This window comes from Nipponia nippon, unplaced genomic scaffold (assembly GCF_047370975.1).
Source record: "Nipponia nippon isolate SJK-2023a ecotype South Korea unplaced genomic scaffold, ASM4737097v1 scaffold_10, whole genome shotgun sequence".
Taxonomy (NCBI): Eukaryota; Metazoa; Chordata; class Aves; order Pelecaniformes; family Threskiornithidae; genus Nipponia; species Nipponia nippon.
Genome location: NW_028262291.1, coordinates 34,881,384 through 34,900,374, shown reverse-complemented (window position 1 = coordinate 34,900,374; position 18,991 = coordinate 34,881,384). Strand labels below are relative to the sequence as shown.

The window sequence follows — 18,991 nt, the reverse complement described above, 5'->3', positions numbered from 1 at the left end:
GCCCTGGGGACTCAAAAGTTGTGGGGAAAATTTTGTATCTCTGTATTTCATGCTAGCCGAAAGACAGGGTGATTACCGTCCTTGCTATCGATCTTTTCCCGTTACCAGAGGTCTGAAGAATTGAACTGTTAACCCAGTGTACCCAGAAAAACGACTCTGGATTCTGGGGACCAAGAGCAACGCGGCTGCGAGCTCCAGCCCAGCCAGAGGGCCGGGAGCCTGTTCTCACAGCTGGGTGATGCCAGCCGCAATGCCCGGGCTGGCTGCCGCCGGCGGCGCTGCCCTCCTCCTGCCTCCCAGCGGCTCCGGTACCCGCTGCCGAGCGCTGGCGCCGGCGCCCGGTGCCGGCACCCGAGGGAAGGAGCTGCTCCGGCTGGAAAACGTAAGCGAAACGCGTTGGTGCCCGGCGGCCCTGCGGGGCGTTCGGCGGCAGCAGGGGGTGATGCCGCGTTAAGCTGGGGCTGAAGGCAGGCGGGGAGCGGCGAAGGTTCCGCCGGTGCGCTGGCTGAGCCGGCGGTCTCCCCGGGAGGCCGGCTGGGGGCTCGGCTTGCCGGGGGCAGCAGCACCGCCGCTGCCGGGGCCGTCGGGTGCGGGATGAAGCGGCACGGCGCGGGGAGGGCCGCCGCCCGCCAAAGGGGCCGTGAAGGGCGGAGGCACCGCACGGGCCGCACGGCGACGGCGACAGCGGCCCCGGCCCCGCCGCCCCCAGCACGCGCCTGGCCTCACGCGCCGGCCCCGCTCGGCGGCAGCGGGCGCCGCGCCTCCCGCTCTCGGCGTTAGATTGGTACTGCCTGGGCCGCGCCTCCCCGCCGTTGTATCTGCTCGGCCGGGCTGGCGCTCGCCCCGCCCCTCCTCGGGTTGGCCCCGCCCCCGCCCGCTGGCCCCGCCCCGCTCGCCCCTGCTCCTCCCCCTTTGCGCTCGCGCCGCTCGCGCGCGCCGGCCCCCTCCCCCCGCTCGCTCCCCGTCAGTGCGGTGGCTGCGCCGGGAAACATGGCGTCGGAGGGGATGATCCTAACGAACCACGACCACCAAATCCGCGTCGGGGTCCTCACAGGTAACGGGCCGCGGCCGGGGACGGCGCTGGGGAGAGGCGGGGGGGGAGGCGGGAGGCGGCCGCCAGTCGGTGCGCGCCGTCAGGCCGCCCCGCGGGTCGCCCCGGCGGCCGTCTCCTGTGGCGGCGCCGCCGCTGCGCAGGGAGCCGCCGCTCCGCCGTGCGTGCGGTAGCCGAGGCCTCGGCCCGGGCCCGGGAACGGGGACGTGGGGGCGGCGCTCCGGCCGCGGCGGGGAGCGCGGACGCGAGGCCGGGCGGCGTTGGGCGCCGCTGCCGCAGGCGGGCGAGGGAGCAAGCGAGGGAGCGGGCTGCCGGGCGCCGCAGCCCGGGGGACTGGCCCGGGCATCACCCACCTGGAGGGGACGGAGCGCGGGGGTGGGCGTCTGCCGAAGGGGACGGGGGGTCGAGCCGTGGCCGGGCTTCCTCCCAGCGCGGCGGAGCTGCGAGTGCGAAGGCGTTTGAGAAGGGAGCCTGCGGCCGGCGCAGGCTGCGGGCCGGCGGGAGCCGGGCCTGCCTTCCCCGGGCGGCGGCGGCGGGAGGCGGCCCGAGCTCCCTGCCCCGGGGGACGCCTTTGAGCGCGGCACGCTCGGCGCGGCAGGCACCTTTAGGATGGCTCCTTCCCCTCCCCCGCCCCGGCCTTTGCTTTCGTGGGGGGGATGCGTGTGCCGGTGTGTGCTTTCTGTCGGGAGGGGGAGGAGGGCACGTACGATGCCGCTGCTCACAGCGCATGGACGATCCTTTTGATAAACCCCTGGCACACGACGTGCGGTGGTTGCACAGGGCCGTAGCCGGTGCGTGTGCTGCAGGCTTCGGGGTTTCTTCGGCCTTTGGGGGGGCCTTGCGGGTGTCCCGGCGTACCGCGGAGCCCCGCGCTCCGCTGGAAGCGCGGTACGCCCAGAAATGAAGCCCCGAGGGGGTCGAGCGTGTAAGGGCGTAAATAGCGTTTCTGGCGGAGGAAGGGGCGAGAGATTTTAGTGACATTTTTGCGCGTCGAGCTCAGTAGCTTTTACCGGGAGCCTGGGAAGACGTGACTGCCGGCGGACAGCAGCGCTGTGAGCCCGCTGGGGAGCCGGCAGGTGTTCGGAGCGGAGGGGGAGGGATGCGTTCGTTGGGGAGGAGGCCCGGAGTTCACCCGAAAGTTATTTATTAAACCCAGCGGTGTTTAACCCGAACGCCTCCGTCTCACGCCTCCTCGGGAAACCGGGTGGGCGCCGGGGGCGGCGGCTGGGCCGGCCGGCGGGGGCGGCGGGAGCCCGCGCGGCCTGCGCTGTCCCCGGCCCGGTGCTGAACGGCCGCGCCCCGCCGCCGGGGGTGCCGCGGGGCGGGAGGTCCGCCCTGCCTGCCGAGCGTGTCGCTGCCGGGTGGTTTGGGCGACAAACCTCTCGAAGACCACGGTGTAATGGAAGTGGAAATCCTTCGCGTTGCGCTCAGATTTCAGGCAGTCGTATCCTTCGTAAGGACGGAGCGGGTTTGACCAGGTGCAAAAGTCAAATTGGGGGAGTTTGTAGCTTTTTTTTCTGAAAGTGAGGACGTGCCTGCAATTACAGATTATTGTAAAAGTTAAAGTGAGAAGGAGGTGTCTGCTGACAGAATGCTCTTTGCGTATTTTGTACAGCCTCATGCTCTGTAACTTGGATGATTATTTTCTGTTGATCGGTGAGTTGTAACAATTTTCACCTCTAAGTGTTCCCAGAATGCAGTACCAGATACATATGGTGTTACAATAATTTAAATAATGATTAAGTCCCACAATAGCTTCAGATAATCTTTCAGAATACAGAGGTTTTTATTTTGTGCTATAAATCCTGTTTGAGCACTATTAAACTCTTTTAACTTTGTATCATAGTTTGCAATTCCATTGAGAAGAGCGTGTGGCCTGATTTTAATTTTTTGTTTTTAAAGGAAAAACAAAAGGCATAAGTGAACAGAACAGTTTTAGCCCTTTTCCCCTTAATGCCATTATTTTGAACTGCAGGCTGAAAAATTTTGCAAAGAGTTATTTTGCCATTTTGAAACCTCGGTTTCTAACAATTTTCCTAGCCCCCTTTTTGTGTATGTTTGTAGACATGAAATAAAATTTTATATAAATGTGTTACTTAAATATCATTTATTTGGCCAAACTTAATTATTTTCCACTCTGGCATTTCCTTTAACTCCTGAAAGAGAATAAGTGTACTTTGGAGGGTTTGGGCCCCCTAGTTGTTTCTGCTGTTTCAGCTGTGGAAAGACAGCAGATGTAAAAATTCACTCTTCTGAATTTTTCTCATAGAGATGAACTGATAATTGCTTCCTGGCTGGTGTATGAAGGAATAAGTGTAGGAAGGGAAAGGTTAGGTATAAGCACTGTTTTTTTGGTTTAATCATTTAGAATAGCTCAGTGATCAGAATTTGGATAATTAACATAACATGACTTCTTTAGCTTTTCTCATTAAGATCATAGCCATATGTTTGTTTTGTTAGCAGTATATACTTGTGGGCTTATCAGCACAGGCAGATAGATTTATGTTCCTATTAGACCTGGTATACTCAGTTTAGAAAGTACCATTATTGCACCTTATGGTAGTATTTAGATGGAATTTAAATTTACTTAGGAGTAACTCCTTTGGATTAATTTGGAGTGAGGTTGTATGTTTATTTTTAAATGAGGACATTAACAACATGCCCAAATATTTTTTTTTGTCTTGTCTGTTGTCGAGATTGATGCACATGGCTCCAGAATATATTAATACAAAGTGAATAATGTTTGTTGTGTAGCTTAGTTTCATTGCATTCAATTTTGAATAAGTTATTGTATTTAGTTTTGCTTGGTAGACCTTTGTGTGTTTGTGTGTGTATTGCTAGTTTCCTATCTAGAAACAAATGTATATTTCTTCACTTGTGACAAATTAAGACAGGTACTATGGATTAGAGAAATAGAAAGTTCGCTTATTGTTTAGCTGAAGTAACTTATTGTGTTCAAATGCAAAATTATGCAGAATGTGGCACCTTGGTTTTTTAAAAAAAATTAGTTATGAACTTCTCTTATATCCAAACTGTCAAGGTCTTTTAGTTAAGGGTCAATGAGAAGAACGGAGTCCATAATTAGGACATTTTCTCAACGTGAAAGAACTGTCTTCCTGAAATCTGAAAAAAGTACTTTAGCGTATACAGCATGTGCTGACTTGCAGGTGTCATTCATGTTTGTTTTTGAGTCTCTATACAGAAAGTTGTAGGGTTAAGCTTATTTACTGAAACAGGAGGAAATGTAAACAATGATGGATTACAAAACTGTGAAACTTTTTGTAAAGCAGAGGGTTACATCTTGAGCAAATAGGAAGTCTCCATAGAAAATTGAGTTCTAATCTTTGTGCGTTATCATTTCAAGACATTTTGCAACATGTGAAAAGAATGCAACCATGAAAGTGTCATATTCAGCCCCAGTGTTAATGAAGTGTTCAGATTAAACATACTGCTCACTTAAGTTCCAAACCTAGGTTTTCCCTCTTCTATCATTGATATATACTGCAGGTGCATGAACTAATAATAGAGCTTCAGCGTTACGTTGTCATGAGGTTAGCCTTATGGTAAAATACATTTTAAAAGGACTGTGATGCTAACTGTCAGATTGGGAGAATGAGATAGCAGAGTTGGGCTAACAATGGCCAAAGCTTTGTCATTTAAGTGTTCCGGATATCTTCTTTTAAAAAAGAAACACACCCAGAGAAACAAGAAATATGGGGTAGATAAACAAGTAAAAAAGAGGAAAAATGTCTACATTTATGGTAAAGGTTGGATTATATGCATGCTCTGTCTGCATTGTTGTGCACCAGTGCTTCATTAGTAAAATACACATCTTTGTAGGGAATTATTCTGGTTTCCCCTTGCAAGCCTTTCATGTTTGGGATATCTCTAACAGAGTGGTTGTTAATCAGTTACCATCGGTGCCAGGATATTGAACCTGGCTTAGTAAGTACAGTTTTGTAATGCTGAAGTTGGCTAGAAAAGGGAAGAAAATTTGTGTGGTGCCCAGAGTTGAATCAATATTAGGTCATCCTTCACCGGTGGTGACATTGGTAAAAGTTACATAATCTGTGACCTTTCTTGTTATGTGAGGGACTAAGCAGACCCTTGACTAGAACCGTCCAGACAGATCTGAACAATGTTGCCATCCTCAGTAGCCTGATGGAAAAAAGACTCTGGTTCTCTCTGGTTGCTCTTTTATTTTGTCCTTTTTTCTCTCCATCCCCATTTTCTTCTTATTTACCTCTCTTCTTGTTTTCTGTCCGGTACGTAGCTGGTCAAAACTTGAAGTTTTGTTACATGTTTTTTTTCAGAATATTCCTGATAAAAATTAGTCAAATTTGGGGTTGGCTAATAAAGCTTTATTCAGTTTTGTCTGCTTTTGAGGTAGGGCTGTGAGAAAGAGTCATCACCAGACACAGACAGTATTTTCTGTCTTTGCTCCTCTTTTTGTATTGTTTCTTGCTTGTTTTAAAAAAAAAATCTCAGACTAACTTTCTTTTTCAGGATAGTTTTACTGTCTTTAGCATGGCTGAAAAAGTGGTGACACAGCTTTTCACTTTTATGAAACATTTTTACAATTAAAGGGAGCAAAGGGTTTTGGCAAAATGCAACCCTTCACTAATGATTTCTTCTTCAGGTACTTTATTCTTCCTTTCTTCCTCTAAGTAAAGATTAAAACATTTTGAATGATAGCTGTTGCCATGGGCCTAAGCAATAAAGCAGATAAAGGTTTCTGAATACATAACCTCAGACCTTGTTTAGCCTCTTAATACCATAGTGTGAAAGATCACACTAGCATCTTTATGTGTCTGGGACCATTTAGTTTGTTGAAGTAACACAGCGCGTATACATTGTGTCTGAATTTATCACTTTGAAGCAAGTATTCTTCTCAGATAGCGAGAGTGTTGTCTACTTGAGAACATTGTCCAAATAAAGAGATTACCTGGGCAGATTTGAAGTTCACCCACGTAAAAGTTTTGTAAAAATTATCTTCGAGAAACATGGTGAACAAAATAGTTGGGGTGTCACAATTTGTTGGTCAGACTGTTTTAGAAATACATATGCTGTCAGTTTTCCAACTAAAAATTCATATGCCTCTCTCCTACTTTGAGGTACCTTCTCACGACTTTCCTCTAAGACTTTTCATTAATAGCATGCAAGTTGCAAGATCTTTTCTCGGTGGTGATGCTATTCACGTTTTGGACATGCATTGGAAGTTACGGTAAACTTTCTTATAGAGGTGCGGGCGGGAGGGTAAGGACTGACGTTAAGTTTGCTAGGACTTATTGTCAAATTGCCCTAATTGTCTAAATTGAAGTTGGTTAGCTTTTTTGCTTGTGCTCTGCCTTTCTCTCAAAAACTACATCTTATTGAGCACTCATCTTCAAAACATAGATTGAAGACAGTAGCTTTTCCTAGGAGCCTTAGTTTTCTTCCAAAAGCTGAGTTCAGCAAATGTATTCTAGAAGTAGAGAAATGCTGTACTTCCATTAAGAGTAAAACATTCTAGACTCTGAGCAACATTGATTTTCGTCTTTCCCAGCTGTAAGGCTGTCATAATGTTGAGTTTATCCATAGAAACTAGGAGATCTCCCTCTTTGCCATTTATAGCTATAAGTCTTCACAAAAGCATTTCTTTCTGATTTTTGATATGGTTATGATGTTAAGCTTTTATGTCTACTGAATGTCATCTGTATAATTGTCCAATTTCCTTTTTATAGTTTCACAGTGCTGAATAGGAAACTTTACCTTTTATAGTTAAAGAGGAAGAAAGTCCTGGATTTTTTTTCCCTGTTTTTTAATGTGCACTGTGGAAAAAAAATTGGCCACTGGAATCTCACTGATAAAGCAGACTCTTTTACTTACCGTTTAATTTGCTTGCTATGATACCGTTTCTTTTGAACTGAAATAAGTGGAAACACTGAAGTTAAAAGTATGTAAAGCAAGAGATTATTTCCCAACTATACAAGAATGTTTTAATTAATACCTACTTATGTAAGAAATGGCCGTTAATTTGGAGATTTATGTGTTCTTACAGAGCAGGGGTGAGAAGTCTTGTCTAATTGGTGTTTCTTGATTTGGAGTTTACTTACCCAAATAGGGTTGAAAGACTTCCATCTTTGCCCATGCTCCATGTCTGTAGTTCATATTTAGCAGTACAGAGCTTATCCAGTACATTATGCTTTCATTTACTTTTCTAGGTTTATATTTGTCTCCTTTTCCAGTACTTTGGGAGAACTTTCTGTGCTACTCACCTTAAAAAATCAGTGATCGTGGATTTCATGAGAACTAAGTTAGTTCTGGGATAACGTTTAGTTGGTTTGCTGGCTTCATTAACTGGACAATAACAGAATATATGATCACCAGTCCATGTTTTGGAGAGTCTAGCATACAAAAGCCCGATATGCAGACATAGAATTTCTCACCTTTAATGTTGATTTAGCCGTTTCTGTCTGTCTGTTTGCGTGTTTGTTTTTTTCAAGTAGGAGAGTAGAGCGTCTTTGTTGAGAGGTACTTTTATATCCTATTAGGATTTCACCCATAGCTTTTCTGAAAATGTCTATCGTGAAATTTATAGCACTTTAAAAGCAAAGAAGTTTGCTGTGCAGTACCTTTATGAAGTGAAAGTTAAGATTTTCACTTTGCTTTTTCAGTTGTTCAAGCTGAAAAAAGTTTATTTTGAATATGTGGGAACATTTTTTTTTCCTTATTCCAATGATTGAAATAGTTTTGCTAATAGCATTTAAAAATTTTTTTTTTGAGATAAGCAAGTATAGTTTTTGTTGTCTGCAATTTGTGAGATTGATATTATGCAACAGGAGGACATGATAGCTAAAAATGAGAACAAATTTTAGCTCTTGTTAGAATATGTGTAAGTTCTTGAAGTGCAGATTAAAGAAAATAAATAATTTACAGTCTGTTGCTATGTGTAGATGTAGTATTCAACTCTACCTCTTGTATTGAAATGGTCTTACATTAGTAGTCTTGTGTATGACAGAATTCTTCTTGAAAGTTTAGCAGAATGCCTGAGAAAGCTGTCTTTGGAGAATAGGAGGATAATAAACAACCATATGGGAAATGAGCAGGTAGCAGCCTTTTTTTCTGTGGGATGTTTTTAATTAATAAAAAAGTAGCATAGCCTTTTAGGTTGGTTTTGTTGTTTTTTTTTTAATCACAAAGCAATTCAGAAAAGTAAGTTGAAGTTTACAAGGAACAGTAATTGCATAAAAAAGTGCTTGGGAAAAACAGGCTTAATTAGTCAGTTATCTTAGAAAAATCTCATTTTGCAAGTAAGACATTTGTATGTGATGTTTTCTTTCCTTGTTTTGTTTTCATACTAATTTACTGAGGCCTATTTTATGCCTAACTTACTTGTCAAGTGCAAAAAAAATTAGCATAAACCCTCAAGAATAATCTTCTTCTATGTACATTTTGCAAAATCCTGCAAAACAGGGCTCTGTCTTACTATGACAAGGTGGATAAATTATATTAATGGCATTTTGTAAGGAATAAAATGCATTGTCTGTTCCTTGTACTATGAGATAAATAGCAAAACTTCCACTGGCTGACTTCAGTGATTTAGTGAACAGCTATGTATTACAAAATCTATTTTTGAGTAGTAAAGTGTTTTTTGATGTACACCAAGACCTGAAAGAACTGACCCAATGTTAATTTAGCTCCATATGCAAGTGAGTTACCTAGAACAGTAATCTTTAATAGTTTTATACTTAATATGACAGTTCATTATGTATTCAACATACAAATTGTATTAGTAAACCAATATAGCAATATATTAAGTATTGCATATGTATTTAGGACTGCAACCATAGAAATACATGTTTCTCAGATCTAATTTTTCCCTTTCTAATTAAATTATATCACTTATTATGTAGTAGAGTAAGGAACCAGAATGCATGTGGGCTTTGAACTATAATATATTTTGGGCTTTTGAGTACTTACTGTGTGGTTATGAAATTCTTAGTTTTTTCCATTATACTGTATATTGTAGGGAATTTAAAATCTATGTGGAATATTTTTCATTTGAAAAATCTTTCTTGTATTTATATTGTTGGTTTTCCTCTATATCATGTATGACTTTTGAGACCTAAAAGTGGGAAGAAGAAATTGAAGTATATGGTATGTTTTTGTTGGTTTGGTTTTTGCTGCTGTTTTGGGTTTGGGTTTTTTTTGGGGGTTGTTGGGTTTTATTGTTTTTTGGTTTTTTTTTTCAATGTGTGCTGTGGGGGATTTAAATTCATACTGAAATCTAGGAAATGAGCTGTTACTCAGAGTCATTTTATGGGAAGCTGTATGGATGAAGAACAATATGCATTCTTTAGGAATTAAAAGGAATTGCAGTGAAGTATCCTGCCGGTCTGACTCAGAAGGGGAGCGTTCCTAGGATCTCTGCAAATGACGGAATAGGCAGAGATTGCCATTAAAAAAAAATAACACTGCCTTTTCTCTTAGCAAGCTGCTTTTAATGCCCTGGGATAGGCCATTTAGGGAGGGATTGATAGCAAGGCCTGAGATGAAATCTATGAAGCCTTCATCCAGTAATTCTTGAAGCAACACTGAATGTAGCACTAGTTAGGAATTTGGCAAACCAATATGCTTCTGCTCTGCTATTTCTTACCCCTTCCTGAAACAATTTTCATGGGATTATGAAGACAGACCAGACTGTAAAAGAGAAGACGGTAGTTTTGGGCAGGTATGTATCCTTTTACCTAGGTACTTGCAAATCTTGTCTTAGGAAAGCTTGGGTGGCAATGTATGTTTCTGGAAGAAGAAAATTTCCAGGAATTCAAACAGATATTAGGTAGTTTCCCACTGACTTGGTTCTTTCGTATGCTGTAGAGTAGTGGCATAGCAGTGTAGACAGTGAGAAGCCAAAGGCTTACTATGTACTGTCAGAATCTTCATCTCGGAAAAAAAAATCAGGAGAAAGCAGCAAGATGCCTAAAAGTAGGTACATATCTGGTGAGAAAAATGCCTGTTGTTTCCAGAAAAAGCAGAGAAAACAAAGATTAAAGGGAAGAAGTACTTCTCATTTCCTCTTTTTTTAGCTTCATTTTCCTTTTTAGTTGTCTGAATACTCAAGGGGAGACGTTAAATAAGCCTACAGCAAATCAAGGATCCTCAAAATCAGCTTCCTTGGAAAAATAAGCTGTAAATTAAGCATACTGAAGAAAAATGCGGTGAAACATATCTTTAAAAGATAGTGTAGGGACAAAGTGTTTCTGTAGATAATACTCAGAAAACTCCAGAGATGCTGGGAAAAAGTCACAACAGATGCTCATATGTGTGTAACACTCTCTGATTAAAACTTCAGCAGTGCTGTTATGCTCTGATTTAATACTTTAAGAAAATTTAGACTATATTTTAGAACAAATGGTATATAAAGCGGAGTTTCTGGGGGAACGTTTTTGTAATCTCCAGGTTTTTCTTCTACTGTCATTACAATGCCCTGAAAGAATTCCTTCTCAGATAGTCACTCTAACAATGTTCCTTTGCCTTGATAAATGTATATAGTAGATCAGTGAGGTATAACTCCCTAGCTACTATCTTTAGCTAAATCTAAATGAAAGTACTTCTAGTTATTGTAAAATATACTTGATGGTAGTCTTTTTTTAAGGATCACTTCAATCGAACAGACTGAAAAATCTGGGGGGTGGAATTTCCTTCCTTCCTTCCCAACCTCCCATTGCGAGGGATTCCAAACCATTCAGGACATGCAGGCATTTGTTCTGGCATTTATTTAGCAAAATAAAGAAAAGAAGAAACCAATAAAAGGCATGTAGAATAAACCAAGAGACTTAAGAGGGTGCTGAGATTTTTGAGAGAAATCTTTTTCAAGTAAAACTTTTCCAAACTTGAAAACTTTTTCAAGTAAATGTGACTAAAGGGTAGCGCTGTATGGCATAATTCTTTGGACAGAAGGCAAGGCACAGAGCTTCAAGAAGTCGGGAATGGTCATGTTAGTAAGATGTATATGGTTCAAGTTGGGTATATTTAAACTGCTCCAGAATCTAATGCTATTCTGATATCTGTTTTTTAGGAACACACTGTGTTCCACAGTAGGGAGGTAAGCTGTAAAACCTTAAGGTCTGATCATGCCAGTTAAATTCCAGCGGGGCAAGAATTAAAACTATTACTACTGTCTCCAATGTGCAGGACTTTCTTATTTGAGGCTTTTTTCCTAAGCATCAAAGATCAAAATGGAAAGTCTAAAGTTCATGTTAAAAGCAACTGCTGAAAAAAGCAACTGCTGAAGAATTTCCTGTGATCGTTAAGCTTCAAGGATGCTCACCTGCCTGTTCCTATTTCTTTATTCCAAAGGGTATAGCTCTCGTTTGTGCACAATGGTTTCAGTATATGACTTTTCTCTTTGGCTTGGCAGTTGATCAAAGAGAATTAGTGAAAATACTAGTTGTCATTTCACCATTGTTTTGTCAGAAAAGGGTTCAAGGAGACTTTTTTTGAATGCTTTGATGAACAGAACAACTTTCTGGAAAAGGCATCTGTGGCAAATTTCTGTATAGCATTAAACTGGGACATCATGGATTATCCTTAATATTAGAAAAATCTCTTAATTCCTTGATAGCTTGTCTTATATTTGGTTATTGTTATGTGTAAGATGCTGCAAGGACTCATCAAATCATGAGGGAGATTTTAGATGTGAAATACTAATAATTTTCAGTGTTTCTTACCAGAATAGTAGCAGCTTCTGGTACCCTTCCCCATAAATTTTAGCAAGTCTTCATATTCACATTATTCCTAGTATCCTTTTTCTGCACCGAACAAACACCTGCTAAAAATGTTCTACCTGTACTTCAGCCTCTAGAAAGTAAATTGAGCTGTGCATATGAAAAATACGCAGACAAAAACCACTTTAAAATGAATGGTTGAGATCTCATTAGCATCTAGAAAGTATCTAACAATTAGGGCACATTGAAGAGCTTCCTCTATGTTTAAGATATCATGAAAACATCAGCCTGGAGCCATTTGAGGCAATAGCAAAATATATGTTATAATTCGTTCAAAGCATAAATTTAAACTTAACCCCCTAGATGCTCACATTCCAACTAGCAGCCATTGCAGGAAAAAAACAAGCAGATGCAGAAATTCTTTATATTTGGATAATTAGGTGCGCTCTCAATTCCTCAAGGATAAGTAGACAATTTTAAAAAATAATCTTTGCTTTTGTGCTGTACCTCCGTAAGTCTTTTGACTGTAATTCAGTAACTTAACTTATCTTTCGTGATTTCATTCAATTTAAGTAAAGTCTATGTTAGCAAGTGTACAGCCTAGGAAAAGCAGATTTGTAGAGCAAACCACTTAGTACTGGGGGCTTCACATCCATGCTGTTCCCGGTGCTTTGCTTCACACTAGCTCAGACCCCATGGAGTGAACTCTTAAGTAGTGGTTAGAGTGCATTAGGTGCACTCTTGGAGTACATATTGTTTAGTTTTGTCCAAAATGAATTCAGCATTCGTGCTTTGATCCTTCTGTGCAGTGTGAACCAAAGTATGGTGATTGAGGACCGTCAGGAGACAGCTTGAATGCCACACTCTTGAACCAAACAGAAACACTATTATAGACACACTATTCACTATTTTTTGCCTCCACAGGATTGTGTGTGCCTCCTACAGTTCTTGTGTGTGCCAGAGAGGTCTTCCAGTGGGTAATGCTGAGGAGACTTTCCTAATGGTGGAAATTGTCCGGAAAGATATCTTGGACTGTTCCTGTGCATTTTGTGAGGGTGATGTGGGCGAGGGCATATCCTTTGAATCTTTGGATACTCTGGAGAAAGTACCTAAAGAGGCGTGAGAAATGTGTTTTGTTAACTAGCTTTGAAATTACTCTTTACTTAAGCTAGCCTAAAGTAAAATTCAGTAGTAAGTAAAAGTATTTCAAACATCCAAAATAAACCACACAATTACAAATTTTTATAAAAGCTGTAGATGAAGAAATGACAGAAAAAGCATGTTTGCACTAATACTTAGTTAAACTAACAGGCTCTCCCTGTACCTAGCTGACTTGTCTGTTAGGAAAATACATGCAGCACTTTGTCAGGGATTTTATCTTCCTGCATTCACTACATCTCAAGCCGTGTTCTTCAGAGGTAACTTTCCTGGGGTGTACCATGCCATCTGCTATAACTGGTCACTGCTTTAAAGCCCAACAGGACTCTGTCCAGGTTTAATCTTATCCCTGTGGAATTTTGGGCATGGTACTGTCATCACTGCTGCTTGTTCACTCTCATGCTGCGCTGTGCTGGCATAACCTGTTCTGTGGCTGTGCAGGCAGGGAACCAAAACAGCTGAAACTTAACCTGCCAGAAAAAAGGGATCCTTTCCAGCTGAATCAGCTGTGTGATCTCATTCAGCACCGAGTTCTGCAGACTTCTGCTCCAGTAGGTGAATGGTGAGCAAGGCTGGCAATTTTTTACCTCTGCTGTCAAATTTTTTAGACTCCGTTCTTTCTTTGGTACTCTTCTATCCTGCCATTTTTCAGTGTGTGCAAAACAAATTTAACTGTCTAACCTAATGGAAAACTACTCTTCTTTTTGAGAGATTAGTTTTCTGCAGCCTGAACAAATTGAATCAACTCAGGGAGGGACCTCAGGAGTGCCAGTGTGAGGGAGGGGATGGGTTGCACAGGTGGGATAGGTAAGGGTGGGAGATGGGATTTCTGCTTTCTGACCACAGCTCTCACAGATGTAATCATGTGTTGGTTTTGTGTAGTTCACTTGCATTAATTCAGAAGATAGTCTTCACACTCCTTTATCTAATTAAGTGTTGTCTCTTTTCTTACAAGTGTTGCTTTGTCAGGCCAGGTATCATCTCAGTGGTATTTGCTAGCTTGTCCTGATTCATAAGCAAAGACACTGCCTCCACTGAATAACAAGCAGGAAAAAAACATGGTGAAGGAAGGGAAGGATTTGACCATTACAGGAAATTATTATGAGGAGGGGGTAAGTCAAGATATATTTTCCGTTTTATATGTAAACTTCTTTGATTCATGTGAGTAGTGGCTAGGTGAGTATGAAGGCTATGCTAGGCATTTGTGCTCAAGAGCGAGCTGAACATTTGTAACTTGCATATGTTAGGTAAGTAGAAAAGCTGAACATTAGACTTAGCCACAATATAAATCAAAACCATATCATAAAGTATAGCTTCTAGCAAAGAATGTAGAGACTGATGTTATGCAAATGAGGCATAAAGGCTGTTAATGGAAAGCAGACTAGCTAAACAGGGAAAAAGAGTTGTGTGCTTAATGATCGCACCTCTAGGTATCTTCAAGCATCCCATTCACTAGGAAAGTTTAACACATTGCTTAACAAGGGCAAAATTAAGAAATTGTTTTTATAAAAAGAATAGAGAAAAAAACCTAAATATACCAAATACTTGTAAATATACCAAATACTTGTAATCCCAATAGTCTCTCCTTAAAAATCCCTCACTGAGCCTTATTCAGAGTTGACAAGTATTGAATCTTTTAGCAATTCTTTATGATAAATTCATCTTTTCCTCTATGTTATTAATGGTGAAATTAATCCCACCTAGAGATGTAATCCTGTGCATGAGCTCTTATTTATCCCAGCAAAATTGTTCATATATATGGTGAAATAAATATGAACTGATCCAGTTGATAGTATTTTGATAAGCTAGATTTCAGTCAATTTCTCTTGATTTACTATGAGTATATGCTTGTGCCCACACAGTAGAAATGGGAACAAGTTGCTGCCAGTAGAAAGAAGGTGGGATTTTTTTCTTTTGGTAATAATGCATGAGAAAAACTTGTCTTTGGTCAAGACATTAGTGCCCCACATTCTTAGGGTATATACTGTTGTCAGGCCCTCAAAACTCGTATTGTTACTGCAGTGCACTTTTACCAAACTTCAGTTGGAAAAATCAGAAATTACACTCCTTTAAAAAGACTGAATGGATATGATCACATCTGGTAGCCTTGTGCACCACCTGTTGTCCACTGATTGCAATTTAAGGGTCGGTGACCTAAGGCCTACATGTGGCCCAAAACTCGGTTGCCTTCCATTCAATTAATCATGCTCACAGAAGCACATGCTGTTTGTTTGTGGGATATTTCTTGTTTTCTTGGATATTAAATGATTGGCTTCCTGTTTTTGAAGTGATTATGCTACTTCTGGTGATGCCTGGTTGATCTGTGAATCTGCTCCTACTTTACTAATGTCTTGTCTTCTTTCAGGAGAACGCTAGATTCCGTTTATTTTAACTACTTTTCTTTATTATCCTGTATAGAACTGTTGGGTATTTGGTGAGGCTTCAGAATTTAATTATGGCTCTTATTACAACCGATATAAAAAAGAAAAGTTTTGGAAAAAGGAAGGGAGGGGAAAAAAAAAGTATTCCCAAGATTTTCAGCAGTCCCTCTTTCCCTTCATCTCCTCACCATTAAGCAAAATGCTTGAGCACACTACTTTCTTAATGCTTGCAAGAGAATAAAGCATTAAAAAATAAACTTAAACTCTTCTTTAAAAACAATGGAAGATAAAGATATAAGGCCAACAGATTCCTTTGCTGTCATCTTCTTCCATGTCTGACTTTTAATCTTTGCATTTGCTTTGAATTGTGCTGGCTAAATACTGGAAATGGCTTTTCAGTGCTTTTCTGCTATTTTTGTATTGAAAATACTTTTCAGTTTCTGTTATTTCTGTTCTTGTGTAAGTCTTGTTCTTTGTGAATTGACAAAGGCATACTTCCTTTGGGACTGACAGTAATATCTTTTGTTGCCTCTAACATGACAAGTTATACTGAAATCTTTCTTAGTGGTGGTGTTTACTTTTTTAATTTTTTTTCCCTTTGGGTTTATGTGCCTTGATACAGAGTTTGATCAAATATATCATATATCTTGCACAGCTTATTTTTGGTGTTAGGTGAAACAGTCAACCTCTTGAATGCAGCTAGATTGAGAGTTTTCTTACAGAATTTCTACTAAATGTCAAGTCTTGGAACTTTTTTGTTTGGAACTGCTATGAGTTGATGTCTCCTGTAATCTTAGGATTCCAGTATCGGGTCAATATTCATAATTACCTTTGTTTTCTCATATCTTTTTAAATCTGGCAGATGACAAGGCACCTCTTCCACTTTGCTGCGCTTTCCTGAATGACTTCTTAGGCAACGCAGTGGAATATTTTTATTTCCCCCATTCCATCTTTCCTTTCTTAGTATAGCTCTGAGAACAATGTGTTTTCCATATATAACTGCTTTTAAACTTTATCATTTTTGACCATGACGGTAATGTTGATTCTTTCAAGGCTTCATTTTTTTTCCTCCGTTTCTTTCATTTTGCAGCCAGTGAACTTGCAAGTAGTCTCTTGCCCAGGAGGATATATCTGGAGTGTGTACTGCTTTAATGTAATACAAAGGAAGTCAGTGAAAGAAATCACCAAAAGTGATTGTGGTGGGCTGACCCAGTCTAGCAGCTAAGCCCCCACCCAGACACTTGCTCACTGTCCCCAAGCGGGATGAGGGAGAGAATGAGAAGGGCAAAAGTGAGAAAACCCGTGGGTTGAGATAAAGACAGTTTAATAAGTGAAGCAAATCTGTGTGTGCCTTACTGAGGTCAAGGTAGACAATATCCACTGCCCTCCCCTCATCTACCAAGCCAGTCATTTCCTTGTAGAAAGTACATTTTGTTAGGCTGGGCTCTGTATTCTGCTGCATTTTTTTGTCTACCTGTCAGGCAGACAGGCAGAAAAGTCTAGTTTGCCTTTGTACGCAGCTTTCTGTCAGGCAAAAAGCACCTATAAGAAATTTTATAGATTGTGCCACTGATCTATCTGCCCCCTTTCTTCAGGAATACAGGCATTTTATAGATCAGTGCAAGGAAGCCATGTCCCACTGTATGGCTTTACCATAGATGCTGGTACATGACCTGTAGGATGAGGAAAGACTTATGAACATGTATCATCTGTTTACATTGTTGGCTAATTGTTTTCCTACAACTGGTGAGTATCATTTTTACTTCTCCCATGTGTTAGGTTTTTATAGCTGTTTAGGAGCCTTTGGAGATTCATCTCCTTTTTTTGTCCCTACGATGGAATCAGAAATGGAAATTCAGCTTCCATACTTTCAAGGAGTTTCCTTCATAGGAAAAAAAAAATTGTATACATTTTAACTGTGTTAGTTCCATTTAAGCCAATGTAATACATTTGTAATGTTCCTCTGGGCTGTTACACAGCTATCTAATGTCAATTACTGTGCATTGATGATGCATCTTAAGGTGCAGACTGGGTTTTTAACCATGTTATGTGAAGGTAATTGAAGAAAATCCTTTTATTGGGTGCCTGGATGAGGTCATTTGAGTAAAGGCTTGGTTTGAAGACGTTTAAAGCTCACAGTGCTGCACGGCTTGTCGCTGTTCTGTGATTTATTCTATATTGGATGTAATTTCAGATATTGGATTGCGACTGATAGGATTGCTTGCTGCGTAAATCTGTGTGAAGTTCCTTCTGCCAGCGTACATTATTTTTTGTTTATGCATTTTGCAGATTTCTTTTATCTAAGTACTTCGCAAATTCTTAGGTAAAAAGGAAGTCTTGAAATGTATATGCCAGATAGGCTACGTGCTAAAAAAATGCTTTTTTAAGTCTCTGAGGACAAGAACTGATACTAAACTGATATGTGATGTTCTTGAATAAACTTGGATTCTTGTATTAGCTTGGATTCACTCTCGTAATTAGCCTTGGCTACTCCACCCTGACTTTTAAAATATGTCTTACTAGTAAAACACACTTGTTGGTCATTTAAGAATTACTTATAGAACTATTATAATGTAATATATGTTAGAGATCCCTAGAGGCTGCAGTCAATTTGAGTATTAAATGACATGTCATTTGTTAAATATTTATATAACAGTCCCTGCATCAAGGGCCTACAGGTCATTTTTAAAAACAAAATTTAGTACTTGAGAGATGCTCTTAGAACACACATAATTTTATTTCACCTCAGAATTTCTGTGTTGAAAGGAAGTGGGTGTTATTTTGGGGGTTTTCTGTGCTTGCATATTGTTTCTTACTCAGCCTTTTCACATTAAGTAACCAGGATCAGATGTCTTGAAAGCATTACATGGAGACAGCTTTGTCCTTGGTCTCATTCTCTTTGGTTCCTTAGTTTTTTAACAGAATATTTCAGTATAGATTTTGTTAGCTGAATAGCTAAAATTCTGTAGAAATAGTTTGTCTGTTCTATAGTAAACAAAGGTCTGTATCAATTCACCCGTTTGTTCAAATGAGCTAATTCAGAGAAGTACAATTTCTGTATATTAGAAGTATGCAATGTATATTTTTGTTGTATACTTGGCTCTAACAGAGTCAAGAGGCTTTTGATTTTCCTCATAGTCTGTCATGATCAATATCACCAAAGTTTTACCTTTCTGGATGAGGGCTGAAGTGCAGTCACTAAACTAAAGGACAGACTTGCAGTAAAAATTGTATTCTAAGAGTAATAACTATTACTTTAATAATTAAGGTTTGCAAACCTCTTAATTTACTGAGGCACTGCTAATACACTGGAAATGACATACATGGAGTGATATATTTTGCCATCCTCTTACATCTGAGGTTTTACTTCTGACTGCATCCCTCCTTGCTCCAGGGAATAAGAATTTGAGATGACAAGTTGAAGATGCAAAGCACCATATAACACTTTCTCAAAAATGAACAAATACTTCACAGTTAATTTATTATATTGGTCAACCTATGTGAACATTACCTTTCTTGTGTGTTTTAAGGGTGGACTGAAGATTTTTGGATATATTTTGGATGGAGGGAAAAAATAGTACATGATCCAAAAGATGCAAGTTGCAAAAAAAAAAAAAAAAAAAAAAAAAGCTGCAGTTGACACAAGAAGTAGTTTAGTGTTAACATATAATGCGATAATGGATGTTGGGGGC

General features: G+C 40.9%; 1 protein-coding gene across 24 annotated transcripts in view; it reads left to right on the top strand.

Annotated features, from left to right (window-relative positions):
- Nucleotides 1-925: 925 nt before the first annotated feature.
- The window catches only part of GPHN (gephyrin), a 306,821-nt gene continuing 288,755 nt past the window's right edge, over nucleotides 926-18,991 (top strand). For 23 of the 24 annotated variants that reach the window (XM_087746580.1, XM_087746578.1, XM_087746574.1 and 20 more), the window contains exon 1: nucleotides 926-1,054. In XM_087746580.1, the coding sequence (XP_087602706.1) occupies nucleotides 991-1,054 (64 nt within the window). In that variant the 5' untranslated portion in view covers nucleotides 926-990. Of the gene's footprint in view, nucleotides 1,055-2,666; nucleotides 2,708-18,991 lie in introns of those variants that run through there. The other variant, XM_087746557.1, reaches the window with a different exon arrangement.